This window comes from Mobula birostris, chromosome 16 (assembly GCF_030028105.1).
Source record: "Mobula birostris isolate sMobBir1 chromosome 16, sMobBir1.hap1, whole genome shotgun sequence".
In the NCBI taxonomy this organism is placed as follows: Eukaryota; Metazoa; Chordata; class Chondrichthyes; order Myliobatiformes; family Myliobatidae; genus Mobula; species Mobula birostris.
The window spans coordinates 51856507-51872693 of record NC_092385.1 but is presented as its reverse complement, the minus strand read 5'-3'; the positions used below and the strand labels follow the sequence as shown (position 1 = coordinate 51872693).

Here is a 16187-nt window from a genome sequence, read left to right as displayed (position 1 = left end):
TTCTGTGAATGGGAACATCACTAAATAAATGTTTTGGCTTTCCAAAGCTGCTGTTCCCTAACTTGGAAGCAGCAGCATAATTAAAATAACTTTATTTAACTTGTTTTCACAGAACTGTATTGCCACCCATGAATCAAATGGAATAGACATTATCATTGCACTAATTCTTAATGATATCAATCCTTTGGGAAAGAAGAGAATGGACCTTGTGCTGGAATTGAAGGTAAGCAGGGTGGGCAGTTCAAAATTGATTACTTGAACTTTAAATTTATTTCCTGATGGTATAGATGCGCCACTGGGAAGACCAGCAAACCTTGGGTTAGATTCCTCTTTGCTAAGTTGTTTAGTCTTTGATAGGGAAGAAATTGGGCTGTGGTAGAAATTAATGTATGAGGAACCTGGTATTCTCCCATCAAGTTTCCATGATGTCATTACAACTGAGTACTATATGGTGATTAGAAAATGGCAACTGCTGCAATTATACATCTTTTGTACTGAATCCTAAACCAACTCCAGACTTTACCTGCCCTGGATCATTACTTGGTGGCATTTCCACACAACGCAAGGCAGTGTTAGTCTGATTAGTTTCTTTAGCCACCTTAGAACTCAACAAAACTAAGCGGAAGTAAATTTGCCTTGATTCCAAGCGATTGCCAGAGCAGAAGAAGAACTGATGACCAGGGAATGAGTTCATCCAGTCTCATCCTTGTACTGGGCTTCTGGATGGCAATTGAATTGCATGAGAAATGAAATACTTGATTGTCATTATTATAATATAACTATGTCATAGCAAAATAAAGTTGCATTACTCTTCGGCGATCAGAAGGTGCCTGGCACGCAATACCAAGGGAAGTGGTAAAAAGAGATATGATAGCAAAATTTGAGGCATTTGGGCAGATATATCAACAGGCAAGAAATAGAAGAATACAGGCAGGTGGGATTAGTTTACACAACACAACAAAGATCGTTATAGCACAGTACAGGCCCTTCAGTCCATGATGTGCCAACCTTTAAACCTATTCCAAGATCAATCCCTCCTACATAGCCCTCCACTTTTTTTCTTTTATGCAGGAGTTTCTTAAATGTCCGGAATATTTCTGCCTCTACCGTCACCCCTGGCAGTGCATTCCACGCACCCACCATTCTCTTTGTAAAGATCTTACCTCCGGCTTGGCATCATGGTCAGCACAAATGCAGAAAGAACATACAACAGTACAATACACCGTAGGAGTAGGCCCATGAACCTACTTTGTCTATGTTGGCCATGATGCAAGGTTAAACTAATACCTTCTGCCTGCATGTGATCCATATTACTCCATTCCCTGCACGTTCATTTTCCTGCCCAAATGCTTCTTTCATATCTCCTCATTCATATCTGCTTCCAATACCCCTGGCCATGCATTCTGTGCACATACCATCTGCTGTGTGTTTTAAAAAAGAACTTGCCACCCACATTTCCTTTAAACCTTCCACCTTAAGGCTTTTGACATTCCTACCCTCGGGAGCAGACTCTGCCTATCTGCCCTATTTAAGCTTCTCATAACTTTACAAACATCTGTTAAATCTCCCCTCATCCTCTGATGCTTCAAAGAAAACAATCTAAGTTTGTTAAATCTCTTATTATTGTTAAATCCCTCTCTCATATAGGCAGCTTCCTGGTGTACCTCTTCTGTGCCCTCTCCAAATCCTCTATATCGTTCCTGTAATGGGGCAACCAGAACTGCAGATATTACTACAAATGCAGTCTAACCAAAGTTTTGTATAGCTGCAACTTGACTTACTGACTCCCACACTCAATGCCCCACTCTTCCATGTTCAATGTCTTCGTAACGGTCACCTTTTATCATCTATTCACAAGTCTCGCAATTTGGCTAGTTACTAATTAATCCTCTGGTTTGGGTGTAACAGTGATTGGCTGAAAAGTTTACCATACCTGATAATTATCTGATTGTAATCTTAAAATGTCATCATTCTTGTCAGAGTTCGACTGCTACAAGAAATGTCACTTTTCTATACACTAATGTGGTGATTTTTTTGTAAAAACAGAATAATGCCTCTAAGCTGCTGCTGGCAATAATGGAAAGTAGACATGACAGTGAAAATGCAGAGAGAATACTATACAACATGAGGCCCAAGGAGCTGGTAGGGAGTCTTTATTTTTCTTGAACATTACTTTCCACCTTCCAAGAGAGATTGTTGATGGAAATAATTATTCCCTAGGTGGAGGTGATTAAGAAGGCATATCTGCAGGGAGAGGTGGAGTTTGAGGAAACAGAAGATGGTGAAGATCATGCAGCGTCACCCAGGAATGTTGGCCATAACATTTACATTCTTGCTCATCAGGTAAAATAATGACATCAAACAAGAGCTCACTCAAAGTTAATGGGGAAGAAAAGCAGCGTGTCCACATTAGTTCGAGAGAAGGGAGTGGCAAGAACAACAGGATGTTGGCTAGCTTCTGTCTAGTTGTTTAAGCCTCTAAAATATTTTGTGTGTTCCAATATGTTAAACATGACATTAAAGAAGTGGAAATTTAAAAAATGTAGATGCTGGAAATCTGAAATGAAAAGAGAAAATGCTGCCAACAGTGTCTACAGAAAGAGAAACTGAGTGAAGAGCTTTCAACCTGTTATGTTTAGTGTATCTTCCTCTTCCCAAATATGCCACCTGACCTGTTGAGTATTTCCAGCATGTTTTGTTTTCATTGTAAAGCTAAATTTGTTTCCATTTTTCAGTTGAGAAAAACGTCTGATCCTTGTAATTTAAATTTACTGCCTAGCATGTTTAATATCTAATGTCAAGACAGACAAAATTCCTTTTGAGTTTTCATCACCATGAAAAATGCTCATTGCATCTTGCCACACTCAAGGCTGCCCTTCCTGATGTCAAATTTGATGTGTGATCCTCCAACCTGAGTGTGGCCTCATCACGAGAGTAGAGGAGGCCATGGATTGACATGTTGGAAAGGGAAGTGGAAGTTAAATGGGTGGCCACTGGGGGATCCCACTTTTCTGGTGGACAGAGCGTTGATGTTCAGCAAAGCAGTCTCCCAGTCTACGTCTATGATGGGTGAGACAACTGACACAGACAGAAAACGAGTTACCTGATGTAGAATTCAGTCCACAAGGTTGCAATATGGTTGGATGAACCGTGAGCTGGGTTTGCACTGGGCCTGCTTGTAACAGTACAGCAGGCCACAGATTGGTGGGTCAGAGACAGAACTGAAAAGAGAATTAAAATAGCAGTCAACGTGGAAACTCTGTACTGTACTTTTTAATTCTGAAAGGTGTTCAGCTTGAATCATTAACGCTGTTTCTTTTCCCACCAGTGTAACCTAACCTCCTGAGTATTTCCAGCAATTTTTGTTGTTATTTTAGGTTTCTGGCATGTGTATTTGTTTTTGTTTTTGATTGACATCTCCAAGATTTCCTGAAGAGATGAGATGACAGAGCTACCCATGTACATTTACTGGTAAATGATTGTTTTTGAAGAAAAGTAACAAGGTTCAACAGATAAAGCAGTTTATTACGTGGTTATAAGCAGATCACATGTGCAGGAACAGTGGTCAAAAGGTAATGGAGGAGACGTGTCATTTTTAAAACAAGATATTTCAGGTTATTTTTGAACTGGAGCTCCAAGGGATGTGACAAGTTTGGACCTGCACCGTCAACCCAAAGATATGTTCACAAGACAGTACAATACTCAGAATACTCTACTTTGTATGCCATATGCCTTTGACTTGCGTTAGGAAATTGCTGTGGTTTGCTGATGCAATGTGCAACAAGAACAACAACACTCAACAATTATATAGGATAAGGAATTATATAAAAATGAAGTTTTAGAAGTACAGATGTGGGAAAGTGTGCATATATACATAAATACCAGTATGTATTTCCAATGTAAACACCAGTATGAAAAGTGCATTAAGGTGTTTACTGTGCAGTGACTGAGATAGAGGTGGGGTGGGGGCTAACTAGAATGGCTGATCAGATTAACTGCCTGTGGGAAGAAACTGCTGTGCTTTAAATCTACTTTACTCTTGCAGTTGGCACGTCATAACAAAGAGCTACAACAAATGCTGAAACCTGGCAGTCAAATGGGTGAAGGAGATGAAGCTCTGGAGTACTACGCTAAACACACTGCTCAGATTGAGGTCAGTCCGCAGGGAATAAATTGATAACTGGATGTCGTCTTACTTGCAAAGTCCTTGGTTGCAGCCTTGTTGTGTATTGAGGAATGCACTGATGTTCAACGTGTGTTCAGAAATATTCTAGTGAAGGGTTGGTGAAGGTCTAGACACAAAATAAAACCTAATCAGACAAGTCATGCTAGTTGGGTTGTGGTTATGACTCAAAAGATTATTTGTTTTGGAGTGGGGGGGAATCTTATCTTGGAAGTGGTGCAAGATAATACAGGATGGGCTTGAGTCACACAGTAACCTTTAGCTCTCACTTGTGACATTTCAACAGCAGCAATAATTGACTAAGTTGGCAAATAAGAGCTGTAACAAAAGGCCAAAAAGCAATAGAATAGATGAAGAGGAGGCTTCTGCTATCCCATGACCACACTGCTTGAAATGCAGGAGGCAATGTGATGTAATTTTTTTTTGTTTTTAATCATCAAATGCTACAAATTGGAGTTAAAACAGTCCAAAATCAGAGTTTGTTGTGATGGGTGGAGAGGATTAGGAAGGAGGGCCAACTGCTTGGCAACTTTGAACAGGAAAAGGCACTTTATGATTGTGCAAGCAAAGGTTAAACGCTGCTCCTATACAAAGCTGCCTTTTCTGGCCAGGAATCCAAGCTCCCATTTAGTTTTATCACCAGGGTAATCCCCCATGGTGTTGTACAGCAGCATGGTATGTATCTTTAATATATTATATTTGAAAACTACTGATTCCCACTAAATTTACATTGAAACTTGTTGTTCAGCACTTGGCTCATAACCCTCTATGCCAAGGAAGTTCAAGGATTCATCTAGACAGTTCTTCAATGCTGTCAGCAGCTCTGCTTCCACCACTCCAGCTGTTCATTCCAGATACTTGCCACTGTCTGGGTGAAAAACCCTTTAAATTTCTGCTGTGTATCTTACTCCTTCCCCTAAATCTTTTATCCTCCTGTTTTATTCACCTCTAAGAGGAACAACATTTTGCAGCCTACCTAAGAGACGGTTAGTTTAATTTGTCACATATACATTGAAACGTACAGTTAGGTGTTTGCATCAAATCAAAGCAGTGAGGATTGTGCCGGGCAGCCTGCAAGTGTTACCATGCTTCCAGCATTAATGTAACATGCCCGCCACTCACTAACCCCTAACTGTACATCTTTGGAATGTGGGAGGAAACCGGAGCACCCGGAGGAAACCCACACGGTCACGAGGAGAAGGCACAAACTCCTTGCAGACAGGGGCAGGAATTGAGCCCTGATATGACAGCTGGTGCTGTAATAGCACTTGGCTAATTGTAACACTAATGTTCCCCCGCCCCGCCCCCACCAACCCCCATCCCTCAGCCTTTTAACCTCGGTTCCAGGAAAAACAGACCCAGCCTCTCCAGACTCTCCTCTTAACCAAATTGCTCCATCTCCAGAAATCCCTGGTGAATCCTCTCTCCAACGCACAAAATCTCCTTTCCATTATATATCCACTGTAACTATATTAACTCATTCAGCTAGGATTTAACCAAAGATTTTTAAACTTGGCTTAACATCCCTGCACTTGTATTCAGTGCCCCAACTAATGAAAACCAGTATGCAATATGCCTTATTAACCACATTATCTTCCTGTGCTACTAGCTTCAAGGATATCTGGACAAGCCTCTCTTTCTCATTACTTCCAAGGACTTTACCATTCATGGTATATATCCTCAGCCTTATTAGTAATCACAACATTCATTGCAATCTCTTGTGTCTCATCACATTTATTGTGATTAAACGCCATCTGCAATTTCTCAGACCACTTCATTGCCCTGTAGCATAACTACTGTCCACATTGTCAACAATACATCTCAATGTCATCTGTGAACTTACTGATCATATGTCCTCCATCATTTACACATACTACAAACAACAAGGGTTTCTGCACTGATCCTTGAGGAATACTGTCAGTCAATCTCAAAGAATAATTTTGGGTGTCTGCTACACCCAAGCTAATTTAAATTGCATGGGCTGTGACCTTTTGGACCAGTGTCCCTTACTGAATCTTATCAAAGGCCTAACTGAAGTTCATGTAAACAACTACTTGTAACCTCATCAATACACTTAATTACCATCTCAGAAATAATTCTGGCAGATTGGTCAGTCAAAATCGGCTTTTCCAATGAATCGCTAATGAGTTCTTTAAAATAATTTCCCTACCCTTGATGTTAGGTTCACAGCCCTGTAATTGCCTGGCATTTCCCTGCTGCCCTTGAAAGGGACTGCATTTGCGATCCTTCAATCATCTGATACCTCACTTGTGGACAGTGAAGGTTTGACCAGAGCCACAGCAATCTTTCCCCTTGCCTCTCACAGTAGCCTGTGATAAATCTCATCTAGCTCTGTGAATTTATTCACCTTTAAGCCTGCTAAGACATGGAGAGGTTTTCTTCCTTTTGTGAACATAATCATTTTGGGCCATTGGGCTCCATGCATAGATCAACTTTGTGGTCCCTAATGGGCCCTGCTCATTATCTGATTGTTCTTTTGTCATTAAAACATTTTTAAAAATTCTTTGAATTTACAATAATCCTCTCTGTCAGTGATATTCTTGTGACTCCTCTTTGCTTTCCTAGTTTCCCTTTGTTTAGTATCATCCTTCAGTAAGTGTATGCATCTACTACTAGAGCATCAAATTAAACAGCACAGTGCAGGCCTTCTGGTCAACAGTGTTGTGCCAGCCATATTGGAAGTAGTTCTGTGTTGTGATACAGATATTGAGTCACTGGTTAATGTTCTTCTGATTGGCAGGAAGGACTGTGGCTATTAATAAATGTGAAATCTGCCTGAAGATTATCACTGTCATCTCGTGACTTCCTGAACTCCTACACCCAATTTAAAAGCACGGAAGGAACTATATTTAAATGGCAAAGTCTGATCAGATAATGTAGTTGTTTAGATATTTTTCTCTTAAGACTTAGAATGACATCTATTCCTAATCATGTCCCCACCATCTTTGAAAATTGAACATCTAAGCTGCTGGTAATTGTCGTCTTCTTTTGTTCTCTTTGAAACTGGCACCACCTTGGATGTCGTCCATGTCAACATTTGCAATCTGACTACAATCTACTGTACTTGCCTCCAAGAGTGAAAAACAAAAGGGTTGCTAAGTCAGGACATATCTGGAGGTTAATTGTAAGCAAGTAAAGGAACTAGTTGAAGGTTTTGTGAGTCATGTACCCGCTCTGTTTTGTTTCTCCAATTGCCTGTGGATGGAACAACTGCAGGGACTTGGCACCGAAACCTTTGGTGCAGATTCTTCACATTTTTAATGAGAAGTCAGAAGGTGTGTGTATTTAAATCTTGGAGCACAGGCCTACACACCACTGGATGTTGATGACCCATGATCTTTGCTGCCTGTAGCACACCCTGTTTCTCATTCACTCTTGAGTGAACTCATTTAATAGATTGTCATTTGTAATGGTTGAAACCTATTTATAATTCTGAGTATGATCATCCAATAAATACTTTGTTGGGGGGGGGGGCAGTGGCACAGTAGCGTAGCAGCCAGTGTAACACTAGTACAGCACCAGTGACCCAGGTGCAGGGTACGCTCTGCCCATGAAAACATGGGTTTCCTCCTCATGCCTCTAGTTTCCTCCGACATTTCAAAGGCGTATGGGTTAGTAGGTTAATTGACCATGAGGTGCAGGCTCATTGGGCCAGAGATACTTAAATAAACAAATTATAGTACTTTGAGCAGGAAATGATTACAACTACTTGAACTTAATATTTGTAACTCCAACACCAGTTGCAACTACCTACTGAGCTCCATTATCACTAAGGTCAGAAATGTTCATGGGATCTGCATAACTTGGAGCTTCTTGACTGTGGTCTCTCCTTCCCTCCCTTATTTAATTATCTACCATTGTTAACAGTTAAAAAGGACAGAACCATGGGTTTTGAAGATTTGTTAGTTTTGAGATTGCTTAGTCCTGTCTTCTCACGTCCCGTGCCTGCTTTTCATTATGCAAGCAGTCCTTGGCTCTTGTTTGGCATTGCATTCCTTACAAGAGTTTGCTGTACCTTGAGTCATCAGTGTCCTTTGAACCTCTAGTTGAAAGGCAAAAAAGTGCAGATGCTGATAATCCAAAACAAAAACTGACGATTCTAGATCAGCATACACAGATCCGTAATTCCTTGAAAGCAGCATCACAGGTAGACGGTGGAAAGACAGCCTTTGGCACGTTGACCTTCATAAATCTAAGTATTGGGTACAGGAGTCAGAATGTTCTGTTGGAGTTGTAAGACATTGTTGAGTCTGGAATATTTGTGCAGTCCAGTCACCTACCTACTGGAAAGGTATCAATAAGATTGAAGGAGTACAGAGAAAATTTGCAAGTGTGTTGTCGTGCCTGAATTATAGGGAAATGATGAATAGGTTAAAACATTATTTTCCAAAGTGCAGGAGAATGAGAGGAGATTTGATAAGAGTATGCAAAGTTACGAGGTGTAAGTGCAAGCAGGCTTTTTCCACTGAGGTTGGATGTGACCAGAACAAGAGGTCATAAGTTAAGGTTGAAAGGTCAAATGTCTAAGGGGAGCTTGAAGGGAAACATTAACTCAGAGGTTGGTGAGAGTGTGGAACAAGCTACTAGTGGAAAGTGCTGGATGCGGGTTTGGTTTCAGCATTTAAATAAAGTTATGACAAGTGCGTGGGTAAGAAGGGGTTTGGATGGCAATGGTTCAAGTGCAAATTGATGGGATTAGGCAGAATAATAGTTCAGTAGAGACTAGATGGGCCAAAGGGTTTGTTTCTGTGCAGGAGAGCTCCATGACTCTATATACCGAGCTTATCAAACAGAGCTTAAGTTATAAGGAGAGACTGTACAGCCAGGGGCCTTTCCCTAGAGCAAACGACACAAGGTGGTGACTTTATCGAGGTTTATCTCATGAGAGGTTTCATAATGTAGATTGTTACAGTCTCTAGTGTAGAGTAGGGGAATCTAAAGCCAGTGAGTGTAGGTTTAAGGTGAGGGGAAAGTTGTAATGGGGACGTGAAAGGTAACTTCACCTAGAGGGTGTTGTGAATGTTGAACGAGCTTCCAGACAAAATGGTAGAGGTGGATACAATGGCAAGGTTTGAAAGCTGTTTGGTGAGCTACATGGGTGAGAATGGTTTAGAGGGACATGGAACAAACGCAGGCAAATGGGACCAACTGAGAAAGACATGACTGAGTTGGGCCACAGGGCCTCTTCCTGTGCTGTACAACTCTGACTCTGTCTGTGCAGAGAGCAGGTGAGAGCACCATTGCCTCAGGTCAGTGAGCCTCAATTGGTCATTGAGCTGGTGTTAGTCACCTGCCTTGATGGGATTGGGCTGTGTAATAGTGAAATGCAATATTCCTTTGGCCTAAATCAGTTGCTCCCAACCTTTTTTTTAATGCCATGGGCCAATACCATTAAGCAAGGCGTCCGTGGACCCAAGGTTGGGGACCTCGCGGATTCCCAGCCTTGTGTTGTTGGATCTGTACCAGTTAACCTAGTGATAACCACCCTGTATGATGGGAAATGCAGTGTTACTGCAGGATTCATATCCAACAAAGACTTCACTCCTGCCACACCTTGGGAATATGTGCAGCTGCCACAAGTAGATTGGTGGGGATGAACACAAGTCAATATATCTTTTGATATAGTTTCTCTTATCGATTCCAGTCTTAGATTGCCCACTTTGCTCAGGGCAGAGCTAGAGGTGAAGTGCCAATAAGCGCTAACTGGTGATGACCAGTGATATCCTCTGGCCAGGGTGCATTGTGTGCCTTTTGTTGCCTCTCATTACCCACATGTTCATCTTCTCTCTGGACCATCAAGGAAAAGAAAATGTGATCACATTCTGCTAATCTCTGTCTGAACTATGAAAAGCAACAATAAGTACTAGACATATAACATGAAGATTTGGGAAGCTCTGGAGCAAGAAAAGAGTATTTTTTAAATGGTGAGACAAGAGGATACCCATCACTCTAAAATTCCCTTTGACAGCTCTGTTTATCAACCGGAGGAATTCTACCTTTGCTTTGAATTCTCGGGTATATTCTAAAACTCTCTCCGATAATTCTGAGCCACTCAGTCATGGGCCATCTTTTTGAGAGGATGAGGCCTGGAGAGCAACATTAGGATCTCAAAAGGTGCATGAGGAATTACTTCCTTGTAGGCTGTAGATAGTTAGTTAATAAGTACAATTGAGGCTGAACTTGATTTTTGGCTTGTTAGGGGAATTGTGGGACAGAGGTTTCAGTCAGGGAAACTGAACTTACGGTGGAATGAAGCTGGCAGAAGAGGCAATGTTGCTGTTGTCAGTAGCAAAAACACAGCCAATACTGGTGATCCAAAGCAGAAATGGAAAATGCTGTAAGCATTCATCAGGTCTGCAGAGTGAAACTGAGTTCATGTTTCTAATCAATGATCTTTTCCAAAAATGTTCTGGTGTTATTGTAAAGGAATGGGGAAAATATTTGAAATATAATTTGGATTTCAAAAATATTGTGGGAAAACAAGTGGACAAAAATATTTTCTGAAATTGCCTTAAGTCATTTGATTTATAAGGAAATATTCTTCATTATAGGTGTTAACATACAGCTTCATTCTTAAGTAATAATTGGAAATGTGTTACTTAAAATACCAGTAATTGGAAATGTGTTACCTATAGTGTTTAGGTTGAATGTGTTGAGTAAGAAATACAGTAAATTTGAACATGCAAGGGTTATCAAGGCAAATTTTTAATGTCTTTTTAACTAGATTGTAAGACAGGATCGCACAATGGAACAGATTGTTTTTCCTGTTCCGAATATCTGCGAGTTCCTCACCAAAGAATCCAAATTGCGTGTGTACTATACCACTGAGCGTGATGAGCAAGGCAGCAAGATAAATGACTTCTTCCTGAGTTCTGAAGACCTCTTCAATGAAATGAACTGGCAAAAGAAGCTTCGAGGTTAGTTCAGTTACTTTTAAACTAATACAGGTAACAATGCATAAAACACTGGTCTCATTTCTCCTCTCTCTGCACTGCAACATTCCCTTTATATTATTACCACATAATGTTGAAACTTGCAAGCTTTGCATTTGTTGACTACTTAAGCAGTCCATTTAGGGCACTTGTTTTCCATTTGCAGTTTTCATCTTATAAGTAAAAATTGAGAATGCAACTATTGTTTATCTTTATAAATGTTGTTCCTTTTATATCTGACCTTACTGAGGCATTTAACCATGAAAGTAAAATAGTCCTTCACAATTTGTCAAAGTATTAATGCAGTTGATAGTCCATAGGCAAAATAAGCAGAGCCCAAGGGCAATGGTTGGTGGTAGTGATTATGGATCATTGGATATCATGGTTAGCGTAGCAGTTAGTGTGATGCTATTACAGTTTGAGGTGTTCAGGAGTTAGGAGTTCAATTTCAGCACAGTTCTGTATGGAATCTATGCAGCTTCTCAGTGTGAGTTTTCCCCGGGTGCTCCAGTTTCTTCCCACAGTCCAAAGACATACTAGGTAGGTTAATTGACCGTGGATAATTGTCCCTGATTAGGTTAGGTGTTTGTTGGGATGGCAGGGCTGGATGGTCCAACTCTCAGCTGTAACACTAAATAAATAATCACTCGGAACTAGTCCACACATGCAATGTAGGTGGTGAAATAAGTTTCCAATTAAATCATTTAATGATTGTGCCAAAAGCAATTTGCTTTGTGGACCGTTTTCTTTTAAGTTTATACTCTGAGCAGCCTCATTTTTCCCCTTGTAATACTTCGATTGCTTTTAAAGTCTTTGATCCTTTCTGAGAATTCCTCTGTACTTGGTTTATTTGACTGCGCTCTTATGATGCAAGTTGCATCACAGATGAAGTTAAACATTCAGCTACTTATTGATGTCAATAAAAGTTGAGTGAATTGATTGTTTTAATTTTAACCTTCAAATCAGTATCATGGTGTGACCTCAGCGTCTCATTGTTTATGTCCATTTTAAATTGAACATATCCCAAAGAGATTGGGAGATTAAAAGAAAAGCAAGTCTTGCATTTATATGGCAAGTTTCACAACTTCAAGAGAGCCGGAAGCATTCTATTCCAAAAGATGAGTTTTTAAAGCATAGTTATTATTGAAGCATAAAAAAATGCAGCAGTCACTTTGTGCATAGCGAGCTCCCGTGAACAACTGTATGTAAGGTCCTACTGATATCAGTTGAAGGGGAACCACATTACTTTTTTTCAAAATAATATGCAAGATCTTTAAGGTTTGAGTACTTCTGGTTAACGTCTCCCCAAAGGGGCAACTTTGAGAGTGCAGCACTCCTTTGAAAACTGCCCTGAAGTGCTGGTCTGCCCATCACCACTGACTCAAACGCTCGAGGGGTACCTGTTGAGCCAAGATTAACACATCCTGGTTTTGGGATCTGATGTCCAGATTGCGTTCACGTATCCACAAATAAAACTTCGAACATCTTGAAGAACTCTATTTCAAATTTTAAGCATCAGATTCTGCCGATGCAATAAATCCAGAAGAACAAACACAAAATGGTAGAGGAACTCAGCAAGTCAGGCATTATCTATAGAGAGGAATAAACAGTCAATGTTTTGAAATGAGACCCTTCACCAGGATGGGAAATGAAGGGGGAAGAAGCCAGAATAAGAAAGTGGGGACAAGGGAGGTAGTACGAGCTGGATTAGCTAAGACATTCTTTTGTCTCATGGCTGTATTTCTATTGATGTTAAATATTATAGCTGAAAGGAAAGTCTACTGTATATTTGTTGATGCCAATTTCTCAGAAAAAATAATCACTGTGCAAACTTTAATCTGTTTGAAAAAAGGATTGGCTCCCATTTTGTCCAAAGTTGAGCCTGTTACTATTGGTTACAAAGATCCAGAGATATAGTGCAATTGTAAGCGATAACAAAACTATATCCATAGTGTAATGAAATATGCAGAAGTTGCTGCTGCTAACATCAGAGAGATGCATCATGGAATAGAGCCTTTCAGCCCAAAGAGGGGCTAGTTTTACACTTGGCTTATACTGACTCATTTTATCATCTGTGTTTCCCTTGCCTCCCACAGATTCCACTGCTCGCCTTATAAGGGTAATTTACAGTGGTAAATCAGCCTACTGATCTGCCTGTAACATATCTGATGATAAACTGATAATAACGGCAGTGTAATTCGTACTGTTTAGCAGTACAATATGAAAAGTTCATTTCAAACATTAGGGTTGATGACAGATGCTTAGAAGTCAATTGGATGAAGAAAGTGAATTGAAAAGCATTGGAAAAACTTTGATTTAATGTGAAGAATTGGACGTTAGTCCTTCTTTGGTCATAATAACCGCTGATGTAAAATATTGTTGAAACTGTTCTGTACAAGTTGTTTTAACCCTTTGTATTATATCAAAACAGGGCAGATTGTTGATTAAAGTGGTGGTTTTTGTCATTCCATAGTGTTCTCCATGGTCATTTAGTGGCTCACGTATTAGGTTACTAATTTAGAAGATGAGTTATGATTCGGGAATCCAAGTCTCTCAAAGCCTCATGCAAGGCCATCGTGTTGGATTACTGGTGACACAAGAAAGGCTATTCAGCAACCCCACCCGCCCCAAGTTCCAAGTTCCTCCAGCAAGCTGCCGTATGTTATATTACTACTTAGTAACTATTGTACTTGCGCCATGGTAGCATTGCAAAATGGCTTTATTTTGAATTTCTCACATCCATAAGGATACTCGTCTAATTATCGATCTGTGATAACATTTGCAAATTAAATCCTGTGACCCCTTGTTCAAAGGTAACGTGGGAATGCATTGTCAGGACAACTGATAATCATAGTCATAGGAAAAGTACAGCACAGAAGCAGGCCATTCACCTGTCTAGTCCGTGCTGCATGCACCGCTTGTGCTGGCAACTCGTTCCACACACTCACCACCTTCTGAGTGAAGTTTCCCTTCAAATTCCCCTTAAACTAACCTTATCTGCTAGGGAAATCTCATGCCTTCTTTTAACCCTCCTGATTTATTTCTCAAGTCTTCGCTTTCATTTCTGCTTATACCTGCTATGCAGCTCCTTTTGTTTCTTAACCAGAGCCTCAATATCGCTTGAAAACCAGGATTCCCTACACTTCTTATTCTGACAGGCACATGCAAGCTTTGTGCTTTCCAATTTTTACTTTTGAAGGCCTCCCACTTACCAGTACACTTTTGCCTGAAAACAGCCTATCCCAATCCACACTTGCAGAATCCTTTCTGATACTGTCAAAGTTGGCCTTTCTCCTATTTAGAATCTCAACCCGTGGACCAGACCTTTCTTTTTATGTACTTATTTTGAAATTAATGGCATTGTGATCACTAGATGCAAAGTATTCCCCTGCACAAACTTCTGATACCTGCCATGTCTCGTTCCTTAAAAGCAGATAAAATATCACACACTCTCTCATTGGGACTTCGACATAATGATTAAAGAAACTTTCCTGAATACGTTTAACAAACTCCATCCCATTTAGTCTTTTTACAGTGTGGAAGTTTGAGTCAATAAGTGGAAACTTAAAATCACCACTATAACAACCTTATGTTTTTGTGCAACAGTCTGCGATCTCTCGATAAATTTGTTCCTCTAAATTCCACGCACTGTTGGGTGGTCTGTAATATAGCCCGATAACTTGGTCATACCTTTCTTATTACTCAGTTCCACCAATAATGCCTGACTAGATGAGTTCTCCAGTCTATCCTGACTGAGAACTGCTGTGAGATTTTCCCTGTCTATTATTACCACCCCTCCTCCTTCAATCCCTCCCACTCTGTCATGTCTAGAACAACGGAGCCCCGAAGTATTGAGCTGCCAGTCCTGCCCCTCCTGCAACCAAGTCTCACTAATGGCTACAATAACATCATTCCAGGTGTTGATCCATGCCCTGGCCTTATCTGCCTCTCCTACAGTACGTCAGGACCAATAAAAGATCTCGGCCCCAAAACGTCAACTGTTCTCTTTTCCGTAGATGCTGCTGGGCCTGCTGAGTTCTGAGTTCCTCCAACATTGTGTGTGTGTGTGTGTGTGTGTGTGTGTGTGTGTGTGTGTTGCTGTACAGGTCCCACCTTCCCTTGAAGAGAGCCCAGTAATCCAAAAATCTGATGCCCAACTCTTGAACCATGTATTAAACTGTATCGTCCTCATAGTTCTGGTCTCACTAGCACGTGACACGGGTAGCAATCCTGAGATCACAACCCTACAGGTACAGCCCTTTAACTTAGCACCTAACTCCCCAAACTTAATACCTAACTCTCCAAACTTACCTTGTGAGCCTCATCGCTCTTCCTACCTATGTCATTGGTACCTATATGGACCACGACCTCTGGCTGCTCACCATCCCACTTAAGAATGCTGAAGTCTCAATCTGAGAAATTCTAAACCCTGGCACCTGGGAGGCAACATACCATCCTGGAATCTTGTTCTCGTCCACAGAACATTCTTTCTGTTCCCCTAACTAATCAATCTCTGATCACCACAGCTCACCTCTTCTTCCCCGCTTCCCTTCTGAGTCATAGAGCCAGACTCAGTGCCAGAGACCCGGCCATTGTGACCTTCTGCTGCTAGATCATTCCCCCCTCTTAATAGTGGTATACCTGTTGTTGAGGAGGATGGCCACAGGCGTACTTTGCGCTGGCTGTTTAACCTCTTTCCCCTTCCTGTCACCCAGTTTCCTATATCCTGCACCCTGACGTAACTACCTCTCTAGAGGTCCTATCTATCATTCCCCTCAGCATCCCAAATGATCCGGAGTTCATCCAGCTCCAACTGCTTAACGTGGAGTGTTAGAAGCTGCACTGGATGCACATACCGCAGGTGAAGTTGTCAGGGACACATCCCACATATATAAAGAAGAAAAAACTGTGGGGAACAAAAATAATTCTGTCCATAGTTTTTTCCCCCCTTTGATTGAAGCCTCAAAGAGCTAAAGCCTCAAAATCCCCCACTCTGACTCTTGACAATGGCCACTCTGCTTGCCCCTGCCTTGCTTTAATTTGGTCTTGTC

General features: G+C 40.9%; 1 protein-coding gene across 9 annotated transcripts in view; it reads left to right on the top strand.

Annotated features, from left to right (window-relative positions):
- The window catches only part of itpr1b (inositol 1,4,5-trisphosphate receptor, type 1b), a 542905-nt gene that overhangs the window by 361388 nt on the left and 165330 nt on the right, over positions 1 to 16187 (top strand). For all 9 annotated transcript variants that reach the window (XM_072280628.1, XM_072280634.1, XM_072280631.1 and 6 more), the window contains 5 exons: positions 113 to 223; positions 2047 to 2142; positions 2221 to 2343; positions 4046 to 4153; positions 10929 to 11121. In XM_072280628.1, coding sequence (XP_072136729.1) covers positions 113 to 223; positions 2047 to 2142; positions 2221 to 2343; positions 4046 to 4153; positions 10929 to 11121 — 631 coding nt within the window. The remainder of the gene's footprint in view (positions 1 to 112; positions 224 to 2046; positions 2143 to 2220; positions 2344 to 4045; positions 4154 to 10928; positions 11122 to 16187) is intronic.